Genomic DNA, 16,223 nt, shown 5'->3' with positions numbered 1-16,223 from the left:
CCTCGAACCGTTCTGTATTTTCATAGAAATATTGCACTGGGAACAGGAAATGTGGTCCGAGGGTCTGCAGTGAGACTGAGCAGGAAGCTCCGAGGCTCCATTCCACAAGTCCCCGCAGCCAGCCGTAATTGGCTTACGCATTCCTCCGAGGATTACCACTCGCCCCTTATTTGTGTTTATAAAAAAAATTATTAAAACATTTGCTTTGGCTGCCTGAATTAGACTCAAACAAGTGTCAAAACACACTCACTTTCCATTTGCCTTGTTTTTCCCACTTTGGGTGACATAAACAAGTGAAATGATTTTTTTCCAGCTCTGATTAAACACCGTCATAAGTTTTGTTTATTGTATTTATGTGCAACTGTCTGCAGTCGTCCTCAGAGTCAGACCACATCTTTGCTTGCATGCATGCTGCTTTTTTCTTGTTCTCCCTCTCCTACTCGTCCTCCTCCTTTCTTGGTGTTATTTGAGAGCTCCTCAGCCCCATCAGAAGGTAAGAAATGCTAAAAATCATTTAAAAAAAGCACTTTTTGTCTTCACTGTTGCATGTGTGAAATAAATCATTTCCTTGCAGAAAAGCAGAAGCACTCTTTGAGAGCTGACTGCAGCAGTCATGTCTGGAAACAGACTGCAATTAGAAAAAAAGAACATTCCTTGTGCCAAATGTAGCTCAGTGTTTTGTGCCAAATTAAGCAGCTTGAAGCTTTTGGTTGGTGTCACTGTCCCATTATTAAAACGGAAAAAATCGCACAGACTCAGCATGTAAAGAGACAAGATGAATTAAGGATCCTGACATTTGTGATCTTGTGCGGCTCCCACAGAGTTTTCTGTCGCTTTTATCTGCCAGTGTGTGTGTTGAGCTCCTATAGTTTCCCAGAGCTATCATCAATGAATGAATCTGGCCTTTTTTTTTTTTCTTTATTCGCCGGGTGTGCCACCTGCCGGTGCGTCACGGCTGCTCTGACCAATCCCGACACAATTGCGCCCTTGGAGATCCCGCGGTGCTCCTCGCATCGCCGTCCAATCTACGGCTCGGTGACGGTGGAAGGTGGCTGTGCGCCGTTAACGCTTCAGATGTGACTTAGATTGGACTGCCGTACCGCTGCCGTGCCAAGCATGGACCCGTGACAAGTTTGACTGGATTGCCATTTTCACATCCACTTGTACTGCTTCTGACCCGCGCACAATTACATGTGATGAGGTAGGTGAAAATAAGACAAAAAAAACGTAAAGTTTTGGAAATATTTAGTCACAGCAAAGTATTTGATCTGCTCTCAGAACCGATTCCCAGCTGCGGTGGTTTTGCCACGTTTTTCGCCGCGCCACGCTGCGCTTTGAAGTTGCAGACGCAGACAGCGGAATATTATTAATGACTTGCGCTTGACTCCAAAGCGGATTTACTACATTCAGGGTAATTTTTTTTTGTTTTTTTTTTGAGAGCTCGTGTTAAATGTGCTTTTGTTTAAATGCAAGTTTGGCAAAGAAGTGCTGCTGCTGCTGCTGCCGCCCGGCGCAGCATCTCTGCCCAACCCTGTGCGCTCTGCACTCCTCAGATGCTTCTCCTCCAAAAAGGCGACGGGGCTTCTCAAGCCAGTGAGCTCTCTTCAAGTTCATTAAAAACACAAGAAAATACTTGTTTTTCTATTTGGATCGGCCCAAAGTGAAAGTTAATCAGAGAGAAGAAAAGCGTTGTCACCAAATGGGGTAGTCTTAATGCGTATTCTCCCTCTTGTGGCACATCTGCTATAATTTTGGTGATCAGATATAACGCATTTGTTGCTGCATTGCTGTGGACAGAAGAGGAAATTAATTGTGTCCTTACATGGCAAGTGGAAGGCTTTCATGAATTGGGGTGACTGTTTATTTATGATGTCCATAGATGGCAATGTGAAGGAATGTTCCCTCTGAGTGACCTGGGGCTACTTTGACATTGTGCTGGATAATGAGTAAGAGCAGGGGGAATGGCATCTGTGCCATGGTGCAAATATTTTCCTTTTAGTCCACGGCTGCAGTTATTCATCACACAAGCCAGAGTGTGAGTTTGACAATACAGTAGCTGTATCTGAATCACAAACTCTTCCACCATGGCTGCAAACCTCGATAGTTTAACATTTTAATATGTTGCATATATCAACACAACCAGCATGTTTTCATATCAATATATCAACAAAGCCATTGTTAGGGAACACTGCAGTCAAGTTCTGTGTCACGGTTAATGCACGGTCTGTTACTAGTCCGTTAAAGGTGGAGCAGGAATGTGTTTGGATGATTACGACTTTCCATTGCCTGCTGTGTGGAGAGACGCAGCGGAGGGCATTCAGAGAAAAGAGACACATGAAGGAGAAGATGGGAGACAAAGGTGAACAGCAATAGAGCTTTCATGGCTTGATGTATTGTTGGAGCCCCGGTCAATATTGCTTGAGTAATATTTTTTCATGCTTTCCTCTCTTGATAGATGGTATTGTTGTGCACCGTGCCACTGCCGTATTGATCATTGTTATGACTTTCCCAAATGGGCTGTGGGTGGAGGATAGTACACTGACAGTACTGGCCGTGGTGACAGAAGAGTAGATGGCTCCAAATGTCTTTGCTTTTTGCCTTCTGCACTACCTGTGGTTCTGCGTGGGCGCTGGCATCAGCACAGATGCTGGTGCTTTTGGTTTATCAGTCACAAGGTAGTGAAAATGAAAAAAGACACTCTGTTGAGGAGTGTAAGGTTAAGCTCACTGCTGAGGGATGATATATGGGGTATTATTCTGCTGTAGTTTACCCGAACTTCTGAGAGTTAGATGCAAAGATCAACACCGCTCTCATGTGTGTCCAGTAAACATGAAGCCAGCAGCTGATTAGCTTAGCTTAGCGTCAAGAGTGGAAACTGGGGATAACAGCTAGCCATACTCAAAGGTCAAAAAACAATCTGACCATTGGCACCTCTAAACAATATGTTTCTTTAATCCATACAAAAACTGAAATACAGGTTTGAAAATGTACATCTTGCATTGACAAGAAGACTCCAGGAAGTCACTGCTTCCTGCCGTGACTCCGTGTAATTACCCCTCGTAAATCCACAACTTGTCGATTTTACACTGAGGCGTTTGCAAGGAAGAAACAAATGAGATAAAAATTGATTAGCGTGTGTTAGAGGTGCTTTTAGGGGGATTTTTTTACCTTTGCACAGAGCCTGGCTAGCTGTTAACCTGTTTATGCTAAGCTAGGCTAATTAGGGTTCTTATTGAACTCTTGGCAAAACAGCAAAAAGCCCAAAATGCTGAATGTTCCTTTAAATAATATGAATATGGTAAATATCAGGCCTCTCTCTTTGTAATGTGAGCGTGACAGACGTCTTAGGCAAAGATACTGACGCAGATACTTGAGTGTTATCATTTAAAAAAACAGCTAAAAAGGCAAGTTATGTGGAATAAGCATGCATGATTAAGTGAGAGAGGATTTCAGCTGCTGTTTGATCCACACAAAAGCGTCAAACAGTATAACCCTCAGGCCGCAGCGTACGCTGACTGGCACCACCGGGCTACTTTTAGAGCAGGCAACAGGAGACAGTGATGGGTATTTTACAGGAGTCAGCTGGCCAAACAGACTGGCTAACTCCCCCATTGGGTTTCATTAGAGCTCGTCTTGATGTTAAAGCCTGTTTAATCCACTTTCACAGCCACGCAGACCACAACAGAGCAAAGCAGAGCCTCTATCTTTAGACAGTGCACGGACAGAAACTTTTCCATCTCGCTTTCATGATTAAAACAATGGCACAGATTCGCTGTAGCTGGCCTTAAAACGTCTCATCTGATGAGTTTTGGGAAAGGTGATCTCAGCATCGGATAGAAAACTGTCAGTCAGTGTCCGCTCAATTAACTTGTCCGTAAACAGCCGAGTTTATGTCGCCTCGCTCTCGCTCGCCCATCTTCTCATGTTTCTCCGGTAAGTAGATAGGCTGCTTGAGGGTGCGATTACAGTAAAGCCTGGTGGGTTGAGTGTTTGGCCTCTTTGTCTGTCTGGGCTACTGTCATTGTTCCATGTTCACAGCACCTGCTTAGCGTCAGAGGCACAGTGCTGGGAAGTCAGCCTTTGACATGTTTTCAGCAGATATTTTATATGGGCTGTCATTTAGATGCAATACCTGAAAAAGGGTTTGATCATGATTATATTGGTGCCTCATGCAAAGAGCATGTCATCGACTTTCCAGTTTTTTTTGTTGTGCCGTGGTTATATTACTCGCAATAATGTCGTCCTGCGGATGCAATTGAGATTTTTATAGCCAACACAACATGTGTTAAACTGACACTCATCACTCCCTGACCTTTACAAGTGGTCATAAGCTTAGCTGGAGCTGCCCCTTATTGGTGGCAATAAGGTGCTCAGTTGAGGCCTGTGAACAACGCTGCTCCGTGTTTACTGTAGGATATTGTGTATGTTCAGCACACAGCAGTCCATGCACACACACAAATCAAGATAATGCAGGTGAGTTATAGTTCAGAGGTCATGTGTTGGGCAGGAAGGCACAGGTGATTTATAGAGGCAGAGTTGAGGTCAGCGATGTTATGGACAGAGGTTCGTGTAGGTCTTCAAGGTATATGTAAACTCTGCAGGGTGGTGCACATTTGAATCTGTCAGCCGTCACTGTAAATGTTGCACTAAGAAACAGCCCGCAGTGCTGCCGTCCATACCGGCGTTTCCATACAGTCTGGGAATATCTAGCAAGCCCTGGTACGCTCCGCTGCACTTTCAATCTTTGTTCTGAGTTATTTCTTCCTCTTTTAATGTGCTCTCTGTGCATCATTTTTCTTTCCGAATTTTGCATCGCTCTCTCTCTTTCACCCACTCCGTCTGTCACGTGTCGCCGCCTCTCGCTCTCGAACGGTCTCACTCTCTTTAGTTCGGCTCTCTTGACAAAGTAAACCTCACTTGAGGGAATTCCGTTTCATGTCTAATATATGACTGCTCCTTTATGTCTGCTCTTTGTTCGTAGTAAATAAATCAATAACAACTTGCTCCACATCATTTTCAGGGAGGTCCAGAGGGATGGATTCAAGGTAAAAAAAAAAGAGCGCTGTGCACACAGAGAGTGAGAAAGAGAACAAGACAACAGAGAGTGATAGAGCTCTAGTTAAATATGTATATTGTAAATAAAAAACAGCTCATGTATTGGACAGAAGTAGCTGCTGTAACACACAGAAAGGGAGAAATTATGACGATGATGGATGTTTGACTGAGCCTGGAACAGCCTCAGACTCTCAGTATTCAGCCTTATGTTTCTTTGTTCCGATTAATGTTGCTGTCATTGACGGCTTGTTTATTATTCTGAGTTAATGTGGTTTCACACAGTATTGATTGCAAAAAAGATTGCTTTGTAAATGAAACTAACATACAGCACAATTCATTTTCCTCACTCAAACACTCTGATCTATGAAAAAGTGGCTCTGGAACATTGAAGTTTATGTAAACTAAGACATATCTGACATGAATGTGCTCTTCCTAAACATTTTTATGTAATGTGAGCAGAATGTCTCCTTAATGAACTCCATGTCTGGTCCGCCACATTAATTTTTCTCAGCGTCTGGTCATTGCAAGTTAAGTGTTAATAATAGCAATTACCCTTTGTTGACGCATTTGTACCGGCTCCAGTGACACCTGTAAGTATGAGTGAACTGCTACTGTGGGTGAAGGGACCCTGAAATGAGGCAGGAGGAAAGAAGGAACAAACGTAAAATACTTCAGACACCAGGGAAAAGAGCGACAAAACAAAAACAGTCATGTTTTAAAGGATCTGTATTTACTGACAGCAGTTTCATGAAGTGTTCCTGAGCTCATGTAGTGATCTCCTTTATCCAATCATGTGTTCACAGAGAGGTGAACCTCGCTCCTTCCTCGCTTGTGACCGACTGAGCCTTTCCAGGACGCCTCTTTCATACCCAATCATGACACTATGACCTGTTACCAATGAGCCTGTTTACCTGTGGAATGATCCAAACAGGTGTTTTTGGAGCGTTCCACATCTTTCCAGTCTTAAGTTGCTCCTGTCTCAACTTGTTTGAAACATGTTGCTGCATCAAATTTAGAATATATATTAACCTTTATTTAGACTCAAGTCCATTAAGAAAGACAAACAAACATACAACCCATATTTAAAAAAGACAGTCATACCAGTGTTTCCACATAGCAGACTGGTATCTAACAGCACTGAAAGCAGGGTTAGTCAACATCATTAAAAATGGCATTACAGGAACTGTTAAGTCGACATATAAATTTGAACATCAACCGTCTCAAAAGAGCATGAAAAGTGACAACTTGTACTTTACAGAAGAGTTCACTTGCACTATACCATCTTGGTTTGCCAAGCAAGATACGCAGACAATCATTATATGCAACCTGAAGTTTGCGGATGCTGGCCTTTTTAAATTTAAACCATAAGGGTGCAGTATAAAAAGGGGTACAGTAAGACCTAAAAAGATCCACTTTAACCCTCTCTGAACACCAGGAAAATCTTCTGGTCAACAAATTTGCCTGCATATATAAAATACGACGCTGTCTATACATATCATCATCATCTGTCAAATCATCAGTAATGATGTGTCCCAGATATCTAGTTTTAGAGCAAACAGGAAGCACTTGCCCTGAGAGGTAAAAGGATGGAAAAGTAAGGCTCGTATCCCCTTTTACTCTGCAAATCATAACAGAACTCTGTTATGAGCAGAATGAGCAGATATTTACAAAAATCAATGAGGCTGATGAGGTCAAACTTTAAATATATTGTCTTTGTGCTGTTTTTAGTTGAGTGTAAGTCAGCAAGGATTACAGATTTAGAATCACGGTTGTATCGTAAGTGTGGAGCTCGCCATGTTTCACCGCCATCTTTTGGACAAGCCTCACACTGACTCTAGAGAGCCACGTTGAAGTGAAGGCCGCCGTAGGGTCTCCAACATGTTTGGCAACGGAGGGGTTCCAGTTTGACTGCTTGATGGCATTAAATCTGCATCCTGGTCCTTTAAAGTGTTTTAAAACATTTAAAACACAATGATGCCGTGTTTTCTTCAACTTTTCTTTGTCTCCAAAGAGTACGTCTGCTCTCTGCAGTCCCCGAACAATGCAGCCTTCATTGTCTTTTTTCATTTCCACAAAAAGATATGTTGTCTAGAGCCGACATGTTTATGTACAATGGGATGAATTCTCACAATCAGCTGCAGTGTTTCCACTTATCAAACGTATTGTCTGACACGCACAAGGAGGCTTTTTCCTCAACATCAAGGCAGCACTGTGGACCACGAAATTTGCAGTTATGGGTTATGATTCCAAAGCGAAGATGTCTGTCAGCGGGACGTTTTATTGAATTTTCCTAAATGAAGAAATCCAAAGTTTACCACAAGCTGCGACGTGTTCAGTGCATTGAATAATGGCATGGTGGGGTTAAAGCAGATGCTGTTCTGCACAGAGAGGAGTGGACAGATCCCTGCCCCTAATCAATGGTTAATGATGATGAATTCTTGTGACAGATGTTGGTGCAAACGCACATCTGTTGTTAGTTCAGAGCTTCTTTAACTCTCACATGAGTTCCAGTGAGCCTGATTACACGTCACTTAATGTGCTCAGGCACATATATTCCTGATTAGTGAGGATACCTTTTCATCATCGGCGTGAGATGATGGCTGATGAATCATGTTTCGCTAATGTCACAACAAGAACCACTTGATTTAAAACTAAATGAGAGCGTTTGAAGTCTAACCACTCCAACGTAAAGTTAGACGAGATGCTGCTGTGTGATTAGGCTCCTGTCAAAATGAATTTGTCAGACTTTATCAGCAAGTAAGCTTTTTAGGATTCTGCCGTGACACGTTCGGGCACATTACAACTGAAGAATACACCTGCTGAGCCTTTTTTTTCCTCCAGTTGTTTTTTTCGGTCTGACTCCGTCTCGCTTATCAAGTGAGTCAAATTGTGTGTCAAGCACAACACGCATCCTTAATAAATGACATTTTTTGGCTTTGTTTTGCTCCATCTCCAAATCATGTTTGGAGTGAGGAGAAGAACTTTCTAACGTCAGTGATTCACCTTTGATACTTTCTGCCTCCTTCATTTCACGTGATTTTTGTTTGTTGTTTTCCTCTGGAGGAAACCTAAGACCATGTGATGAGGAGGTGAACCGCATCAGTTTAGCCCAAAGCTTTTCCCCTCAGGGTTTAGACAAGTGACAGACAAGCAGACAGTATAGCCAGTGTGATACTCACCCCATAGATTTGGCCCTTGGATGCATTTAGGATATGTTTAAGAACATGGATCATCCCTCTGTTTCATCTACGTTCAGCAACATGTCTGCACTCTTTATTCATTGTAATTTAGAGTGAAGTATAGGCCTTTCTCTGCCACTCTTATTTAACACCTGTCACACAATAAAAAAAAAAAAAAAAACTGCTTGCAGAGCAGCATATGGCACAACAGAGACGGGATGGGCTGGCTATTATCTCTGCAGAGAGGATCACAGCTCTGGATGTAGATAAAGGACACTCTTACCGAGCTCATGGGGTGCAGTTGTAAAAAGGTGAGCGAGTGCTTTTACCAAAGGGATTTGGAGTCGCTGATTGGCTGCTGTGCCAACCTGTTAGAGCTAAGATCTGTGCTGAGTCGCTGCCAACTGTGTTTTTAAGAAGATTTGGGCAGAGCTGCTGTGCAAAACAGCAGCATTTCTATTAGCTAACCATACTGTGTGCGCTGTGGTCTAAAATCCTGCACCTGTGCTCAGCTCAGTGTCTAAACCCCAAAACCCGTCCGGTCAGTGTGTGCGTGACACAGATATGTCTTGAGGTGGAGGGCCCGTTCTACATTTCTCTCAAACCGCATTTTGAACTTATCATGAGCCATTTTGAAAACATCTGTCCTTCCTTTTCCCTGATTAGTATTATGATGTTAATGCAGTCATGCTTTGGGGATCAAATATTGATATTTAATGTTAGAGTCACAGAACTGGTTAGTTGTTCACACAGCGGGTTGTCATTATAAGAATTCAGCCAATTAATCTGTTACCATAGTTTCTTTGTTCTGCTTGCAGTCTAAGTGATGCTTAAAAGTTGCCTCTCGTGTAGCTTTATGCCTCTTTCAGCTTTATCACCTGACCAAGTTCCCACCAAAACCAAAGTTAGAATGACGTGTTCAAAGTAAAGTGAAGGAAACAACTCTGCTTGAAGTTTCAATTTCCTAGTTTTCCCCTGAAGCAGGTGTAAGAGTGACAATTTACCCCATTCTTTAAGGGAGTTCAAACCAGCACCTGTCTTTGACTTTCCTTCCTCCCTCAGTTTGATTGACAGTTCAGAAAGAGACGGGGAGTTGTAGAAGTTGTACCAGGCTAGGGCAAGATGTAGAGCGAGCCCTCTGGCTAAACTCTGTAGAGGAAAATTAATCCAAGCCAACAAGACCCATATCCCCCAGGCCAGCGAATCAAATCCTCAGCTGACATTTAGGTGAGTCTAAAGCAACAAGAGGGGATGAAAATAATTTGACTCCAATTTGCTATGTTGACAGTGTGTGTCTGAAGGAGGGCTTCGTTCAATACTCTATTGTCACTGTTTTACTGCACAGTGGGGAACTCCTATTGGACAGGTCGAAAGCTGAGACAGAATTAAGCAAGAGGGGCGCAGATGTACGGCGTTCCTGTGGGGATTTGAAGTGTTGCATAATAATAACAAGCAGACAACAGCCTGAATACAAGGAAGAGAAAGTGAAACCCTCTCAGTCCATCCAACAGCTTAATCCTTTACATTTAGCTCTGCTGGCCTGTGTATTAACAAACTGTATAAAGCAATATTCATCACAGCACTGTTACACTGATAAAATACATCTCTGGGATGATTTTACCAGTAAACACTTATTTTATTATCATATCTCTCTGGTCACAAGCTAAACATACAGCAAGTGTGGGTTTAATGTGTCATAGCAAATTGTGTTTTTTAAGTTTTTACGTAAAAGCTTAATGTCGTGGAATTTAAAGGAGCACAAAATAAAAATCATCAAGTAAAGAACAGGCAATTCAGAGCTGTACTTGAGGGCATTACTTGAGTAAATGTACTGTTACTTTCATCCTCTGTGAAGAATTGACTGTGGTGCACTGTGCACCTGCGTCTGAACACATGCTCGAATACATAAAGTCAAAATAAACTTTCTGCTTGAGAGCTGAAGCCAGGAAATGAGAATTAATCAGTGCCACAACCAATGAAGGTAATGCTAAACAACAATTCTGATGTAGTCTAGAGTCAACGCTCCCTGTCATGATCAGAGACTGCCAGCTTTCCCTCGCTGGTATTTTTCACTCCTCCATGTTCTGTGGATGGAGCAATGAAAATGTTTAACACCTCCCCAGGGATTACTTCCACTTAGCAAAGTGATAATAATCTGGAGCTCATCGCAGGGATGTGTGTAACTTGGCATGACATGAAAGCTTTGTGGGAGAAGTGCAATGACATGAATCAGTGGAGTAGGTGTTGGGATTGGTCATCTGTTTTTTGTTCGTCCTTATCAGCTGTGCAAACCCTCTGGCAATAAAGAACATCGGGTGCAAGTCTTATCGAGCAGCTTTGCGAAAGAAAAGTTTTGGAAGCATCTTTGCGGCCTTCGATCCAATTACAAATCATCAGATTCTGGGAGTATTACACAACTGGGTAGATTCGGTGGAGGGGAGGACGTTAACGTTAGTAGTGTCTTTTGGATGAAAAGCAGGCCAGAAGCAGGAGAGGATAGATGGAATTGCCTGGCATATCTCCATACAAAAGTTTTTGGCAGGGTAGAAAAAAGAAAACTGTTTATTGGCTTAGTACCCTCTGTGTTTCTTTGAAATGTAATCATAACCCAAGCTGGCATATTTATTGCATACACAGGCAACGTACTGGAGATGTGGGAGCTTATTATTTATCAATATTTATTCAGTTAAATATATGACGCAAACATGAAAATACAATGGTAAAGTCATTGTGATTTATAAAGTCTGGATTCCTGGCATAGAGGTCAGTTTAAATCTCTTCAAATGAAAGTGGCAAACAGGGAAGACAAAAGACACTGCGGGCTCTCGTTCTCGAGTAGCAAAGCTGGCCGAGGCACAAAGCAAGATGCCATTCTAGTTTTAGTTTGGGAAGCAAAGCCACTTGCACTGAGGAGGATGAATTAGCACAGTGACGTTGTGTTCATATAGATTAGGAGGTGCAATGCAGATCTGCGAGCCATTTTGGCGTGAAATTGTGTCTACAGTTCTGTCCACCGAGACCACCTCTTATCACAAGTGTGTGCCCACTGGGTGATGTTTTTTTGTGGTTTTTTTGTGCTTCGATACGAATGATTAATCTAGAACACATTTGAACACCAAATTGCATTTTTAATCAGATTATTGCAGAGGAATGTAGCAGGTTTGATTATATGTGTGATTCTTACCAAAGATGTAATCTACACCTGCTTGAAAGAAGTAAGAATTGCCTTAAATACTGTACCTATAGATAGCAAACAGCAGCAGGAATCATCTGTGTGATCCGTCCACTAACATTTACACCACACATGTCAAGCCCGAGCCAAGCTAGCAGCGCTGTGAGGCTGCATTTATGCACAGTGGTACATGGAGCTAAATGCTAACATCAGCATGCTAACATACTCGTAATAACAATGCAGGCTTTTTGATGTTCAGCAGGTATAACGTTTACCATGTTCACCATCTTTGTTTATCGTGTTAGCATGCTAATATTTGCTATTTAGGCCTAAACACAAGGCATTCATTTTGATTTTGATCATAACCAAATGTTGAAATGTTGAATTGATTGTGGTGGAAAAGTTAAGAAATCCTCAAAGTGATCACAAATCATCCTGACGTGGACGTCATACCTGGTCCACATTTAACGGCAAACCATCCAGAATCCTTTCTGTTGAATCCTTTCATGGAAAGCAGTCCAGTGGTTGTGGTGATATGTCAGCCTGGACCAAAATGGTAGAGCATCTGACCAACACATCCAAACAGCCGTGCCGCTAGCTAAAAACTCCAACTTCAGTGCCACATGGTGGAAAGTTTAAAAATGCACACTTCTGCAGAGGAAATCTCACCACTGAGATGAGCGCACTGAAAGCAACAAGTTACACACATGCTATAGTTACATAATAATTCTGCACATAGTGGCTTTAAATAGAGAAAACTTCCAACATGGCACTGCAAACTAGCAAATGCAGTAAGTACTGTAAATACCGGGGGTGTGATTACAGAAAGTGCCGCAGCTCTTCTCCACTCACACACTCGCTTCCTCAGTGGTATTTCATGAAAAAGGCTTCATGTTGTGGATGACCCTGAGTAAAGTGCTGAAGTCTTCTCCCAGACTGCGCCACCTCTTTGCTACTTCCTCTTTGCTGTTCATGTTTATTTAACCACTCGCCTTTTTTTTTTTCACCCAGATTAGTCTCACTAAAGCTCTTTAAATTAATCTCATTAAATCTCTTTTTCAGCGGAGACATGGAGGGGCAGTTAGTTTGTAGTCATCTGCGTCATTTTCCTTAAGCTCCTATCATTACATCCATCACATCCTGCTTAATCCTTTACTGCTCAGAGCCACCAGGGGAGCCGCATAACCTTGTGACCTCTTTGCCGCCTCTCTGTTTATTATTTGTTCGTTCCATATCAGGATCTGGGCTGATGTAATAAGTTAACAATGATCGTTGGTTCTTTGGAGAGTAAGTGAGTCTGAGTCATATCCCTGGTTTGGTAATGACCCCTTTTATTGTATCTCAGCTCTGGCAGCAGGTTTGAGTACCGCACTTTGCTGTCCATATATCATAATCAGGAGGTGACAGAGGTTATTTACATTGTTCACAATCCAGTGTTTGGGTTTCCTCTTAATTCCATGGTTAGTTTCCAAACACTATCTTTTGCTAATGTGGAGAAAGTTCATCATGTTCTTGCCAAATCTACTGTATGTCTTTTAATTGCTTGTGGCTTGGTGGAGCTGGGATTGAGGCCACTTGGCTCTGCTGTGAAATGCTTTGTCACTGAACAGTAACATTAACAAGGCAAGAATACTGATGAGAGCTCGAGACTCCAGACAGTCGAAATTCCTCCACTCATATATTTTGACTCTTTTCAGTCTTCGCAGTGCCAGGTGTCTCAACCAAAAATTATTTGTCTCCCTGCTGAATAAGATGCAGAAGTTTGAAATGAGAAATCTGTCGAAAATGCTTAAAAACATAGTAACCATGAAAATATTAAAAATAACTTTATTTATAAGGCATTTTTCAAGAACAAAGCGCCAGAATACTTTGTACTAAATGTAATAAAATTAAATACAATCCAGAGCTTATGATATAAACAAGACAAAAGTGCGTCTTAAGAGGAGATTTAAAGGAGGATATTGAGTTTGCCTGCCTGAGATCAAAAAGCAGCAGACCCACAGCAAAAGTCTGATCACCTCAGACATCTAGTTGTGTTCTAATCAGGTTATTTAATTAGAACAAACTGTGCACAAAAGTTTCAGGTGCAGCCGTTTACGGGACAGTTCTTTAAGTTCAGTATGACGTGCATCCCTGCAGCTTTGACAGGATGTGCTGATTTAAGCAGTGTTGTCCTTTAATGCTTCATGTAGAAACCCGTCAAACGGGCTCTGCAGCGTGCTGGTTTGTTAGTTTGCAGCATGTCTGACCATCACCTCAACATTCCTGCAGAACTGGCTTGGACAGGAACTACTGCTTCATGGTTTTCCTGCATCTGTGCTGGGTTATAATACAGGCACCTGCTTCCTAAGATGCAGATGCATTGTTTTTTCCATAGTTCCACTGGATCCCATTGCCACTGGGTGTGTCAGAGACTGGGAGCCTGAGTAAGATTTCATTTGTCTCTTTGTGAAATTGTTCAAAGAGCCATGAAAAAATGAAATGACAATTGGTGTTGCAGATGGCTGCATCCCAGACATCTCGGATGCAGCCGACATCTTTCAAGTGTGGAGCCGCAGTGACTTTTTTACAAAGCAGATTCAAAATCATCACTATTACCAAAGCATAAACATTTTCAGTTTAGTTATCTAAGTCTGCTGTAATTACAGCCCCCACCATAGCACCACTATGCTGTAAAGTATCCAGCAAGTATGAGAAAAACATGTTGGTGATGTCATATTGTCACTGAATCAACTTTGAAGTTGTGTTCCTATTTTGGAGATTTTTGGGGGGCTGTTTTTAATAAATCCCTCACCTCCTTATTTGATTTACTGCTGTGGTGACTTCTGCAGTCTTTGGAGGTCTGGATATCTGAAAGAAAATCAATTCCTTTGTAGTAACATAATTTTGAGGACTGCAGAGGAATGAAATGAGAAACCCCTCATCTCTTATGCACTGAATTTATTTCGTTGCAGAGTGCTGCTCTGGTCTGTAGTCTAGTACACAGACTCATAGCTCTACTTTTACTCTGCTACTACATACTGTAAAAATGTATGCACACTTCACATTGATTAGCCCCCCCACCTTAACAGACAAAATCCCTCGCTGCCATTATCGGAGCTCTGTCCCCGCGATTGTTCAGGCGTGTTCACGGTCATTGCAGCCATCAGTCAGTTGACGTGACAGAACGGGGCCCAACCTAACACCAGGCTTGTCTAAACAGCGAGGCCATTTGATCCCTGGTCCAGCCTCATCCATCAGAGTGACACATGCAGATGGTTCGCTGTACATCCAAGAGACCTGTACACGTCACTGGCTCCATATTTAACCTGCTCATAAGTCCTGACTGAATAAGGCCATCCATTTTGAAACTTCATGTCTCTGGAGTTTGAGAGATTGTAGCACCTGCCGATGTGTTATTTAATTCCTTCTACCTGTCACCACTGACATTAAGCTTTTTATTACAAAAGCAGAGTCGCAAAAAAATATGGCTGCGCTGGAGATTTACAAGCTCCCAGTGTCTTATATTGCCTTCGCTCGACTTAAATGTGAATTCAAATTTAATAATTCACACCTGCTGTTCCTTTGGGTGGTGACAAAGAAAGAGAGGAAAGGCGTGATGGGACGAGGTCGGAAGAATGGATGAAATGACATTTGTGAACTTGAACAACACTCTCCCTCAAATAGAAAGTGGAGAGGCGAGACTCTAATCTGTGATGCTCGGCTGAACCTGCAGCCTTGAGGTGATCCGTGGACACAGGAGATTAAGAGGTTTGTACACTCGCATGTGTGAACCTTAAAAGAGCTTTCGTATTATAGCTGCGCCACAGCTTCTGAACCAGAAAAAACAGCCTGATGTGTTCAACACAAACTGTCCCAAAGCACAACGTCAGTAAAACCATGAGGCTCTTGATGGAATATGCATGTACTACACGTTCTGCAAGTGTGCAGCTTTCTCTGTATTAATAATCCCAAACTGGAGAAATATTTTTGACATGAACTATCAAATTTTTATGATGTCCTTTACAGCATCAAGCGGCCTGCACTCAACAGAGGTCTGACTGAACATATGGTAAAGCTAGGATGCAGAGACTGAAGTGACTGGCCTGAATGAAAAGAAAATGGAAAATTTATTTAGAAGAAAGCCCCGGGCAGAGCACGCAATATAGCGCATTTATAATGAATGATTATGAACGTTGAAGTTTTTGGGTTTCAGATTTCTTAAGAAGTAGTTTTCAAAAAAATCTCGGTGGATCTGAGCAGCACATTCAGCACGTCGTGTCTTTTTTCTTTTATCCTGTGGTTTTACAAACCAGTGCTGCTTTTAAATTCTTGTGCATGGGTATCTGAATGTTGTTTTAAAAGCTGAAGAGATGTCATGCTTGGCGTTGCATGTGCGTAAATCCATTTTCCTCCATCACCGGCTCACTATTTGCTTACACTGGGCATAATGAATCATTAATTCACTGCTGTCACTTGCAGCCCGCAGTCACACTGAGCAGAATTAACTCTTGATCCAGCAGAGCAGAGAAGGAACAAAGGAGTGCAGGAGCATGAGCCTCTCTGTATTTGTTTCACTCCAAACTGCAAACTGTGGATCCGTTTATGTGTTGACAGGACGGGTGTTTTCTAATAAGGCCGTTACGCCACGCTCTCTGATGCATGTTGTTTTGATTGTGTTTTGCATTTTTATAATTTTATTGTCTCTCATTATTCCCCGACCTCCTGTTCGTCTGTGCTGCAGGTATTTTCAAGCTTTGAATAGATGATTTTCTGTTCTACAGTGGGTGATAGAGCATTACTGCAGCTGCTATTTTTTTCTTTTTAAATAAATGACC

The 16,223-nt window shown here is 42.2% G+C and overlaps 1 protein-coding gene across 3 annotated transcripts in view; it reads left to right on the top strand.

The window, feature by feature from the left end:
- The first annotated feature begins 1,018 nt into the window (after positions 1-1,018).
- The window catches only part of chrm3a (cholinergic receptor, muscarinic 3a), a 77,016-nt gene continuing 61,811 nt past the window's right edge, over positions 1,019-16,223 (top strand). Inside the window, exon 1 of one of the 3 annotated variants that reach the window (XM_070978373.1) lies at positions 1,019-1,201. Coding sequence is in view for 1 of the 3 variants with exons in the window: in XM_070978372.1 (XP_070834473.1) it covers positions 1,197-1,201 (5 nt within the window). In the remaining 2 variants the exon portion in view is untranslated. Of the gene's footprint in view, positions 1,202-2,300; positions 2,360-16,223 lie in introns of those variants that run through there. The other 2 variants (XM_070978372.1, XM_070978374.1) reach the window with 2 other exon arrangements.

The sequence above is a fragment of the Chaetodon trifascialis genome, chromosome 13 (genome assembly GCF_039877785.1).
Source record: "Chaetodon trifascialis isolate fChaTrf1 chromosome 13, fChaTrf1.hap1, whole genome shotgun sequence".
Lineage (NCBI taxonomy): Eukaryota > Metazoa > Chordata > Actinopteri > Chaetodontiformes > Chaetodontidae > Chaetodon > Chaetodon trifascialis.
This window is presented reverse-complemented; position numbering and strand designations above follow the sequence as displayed.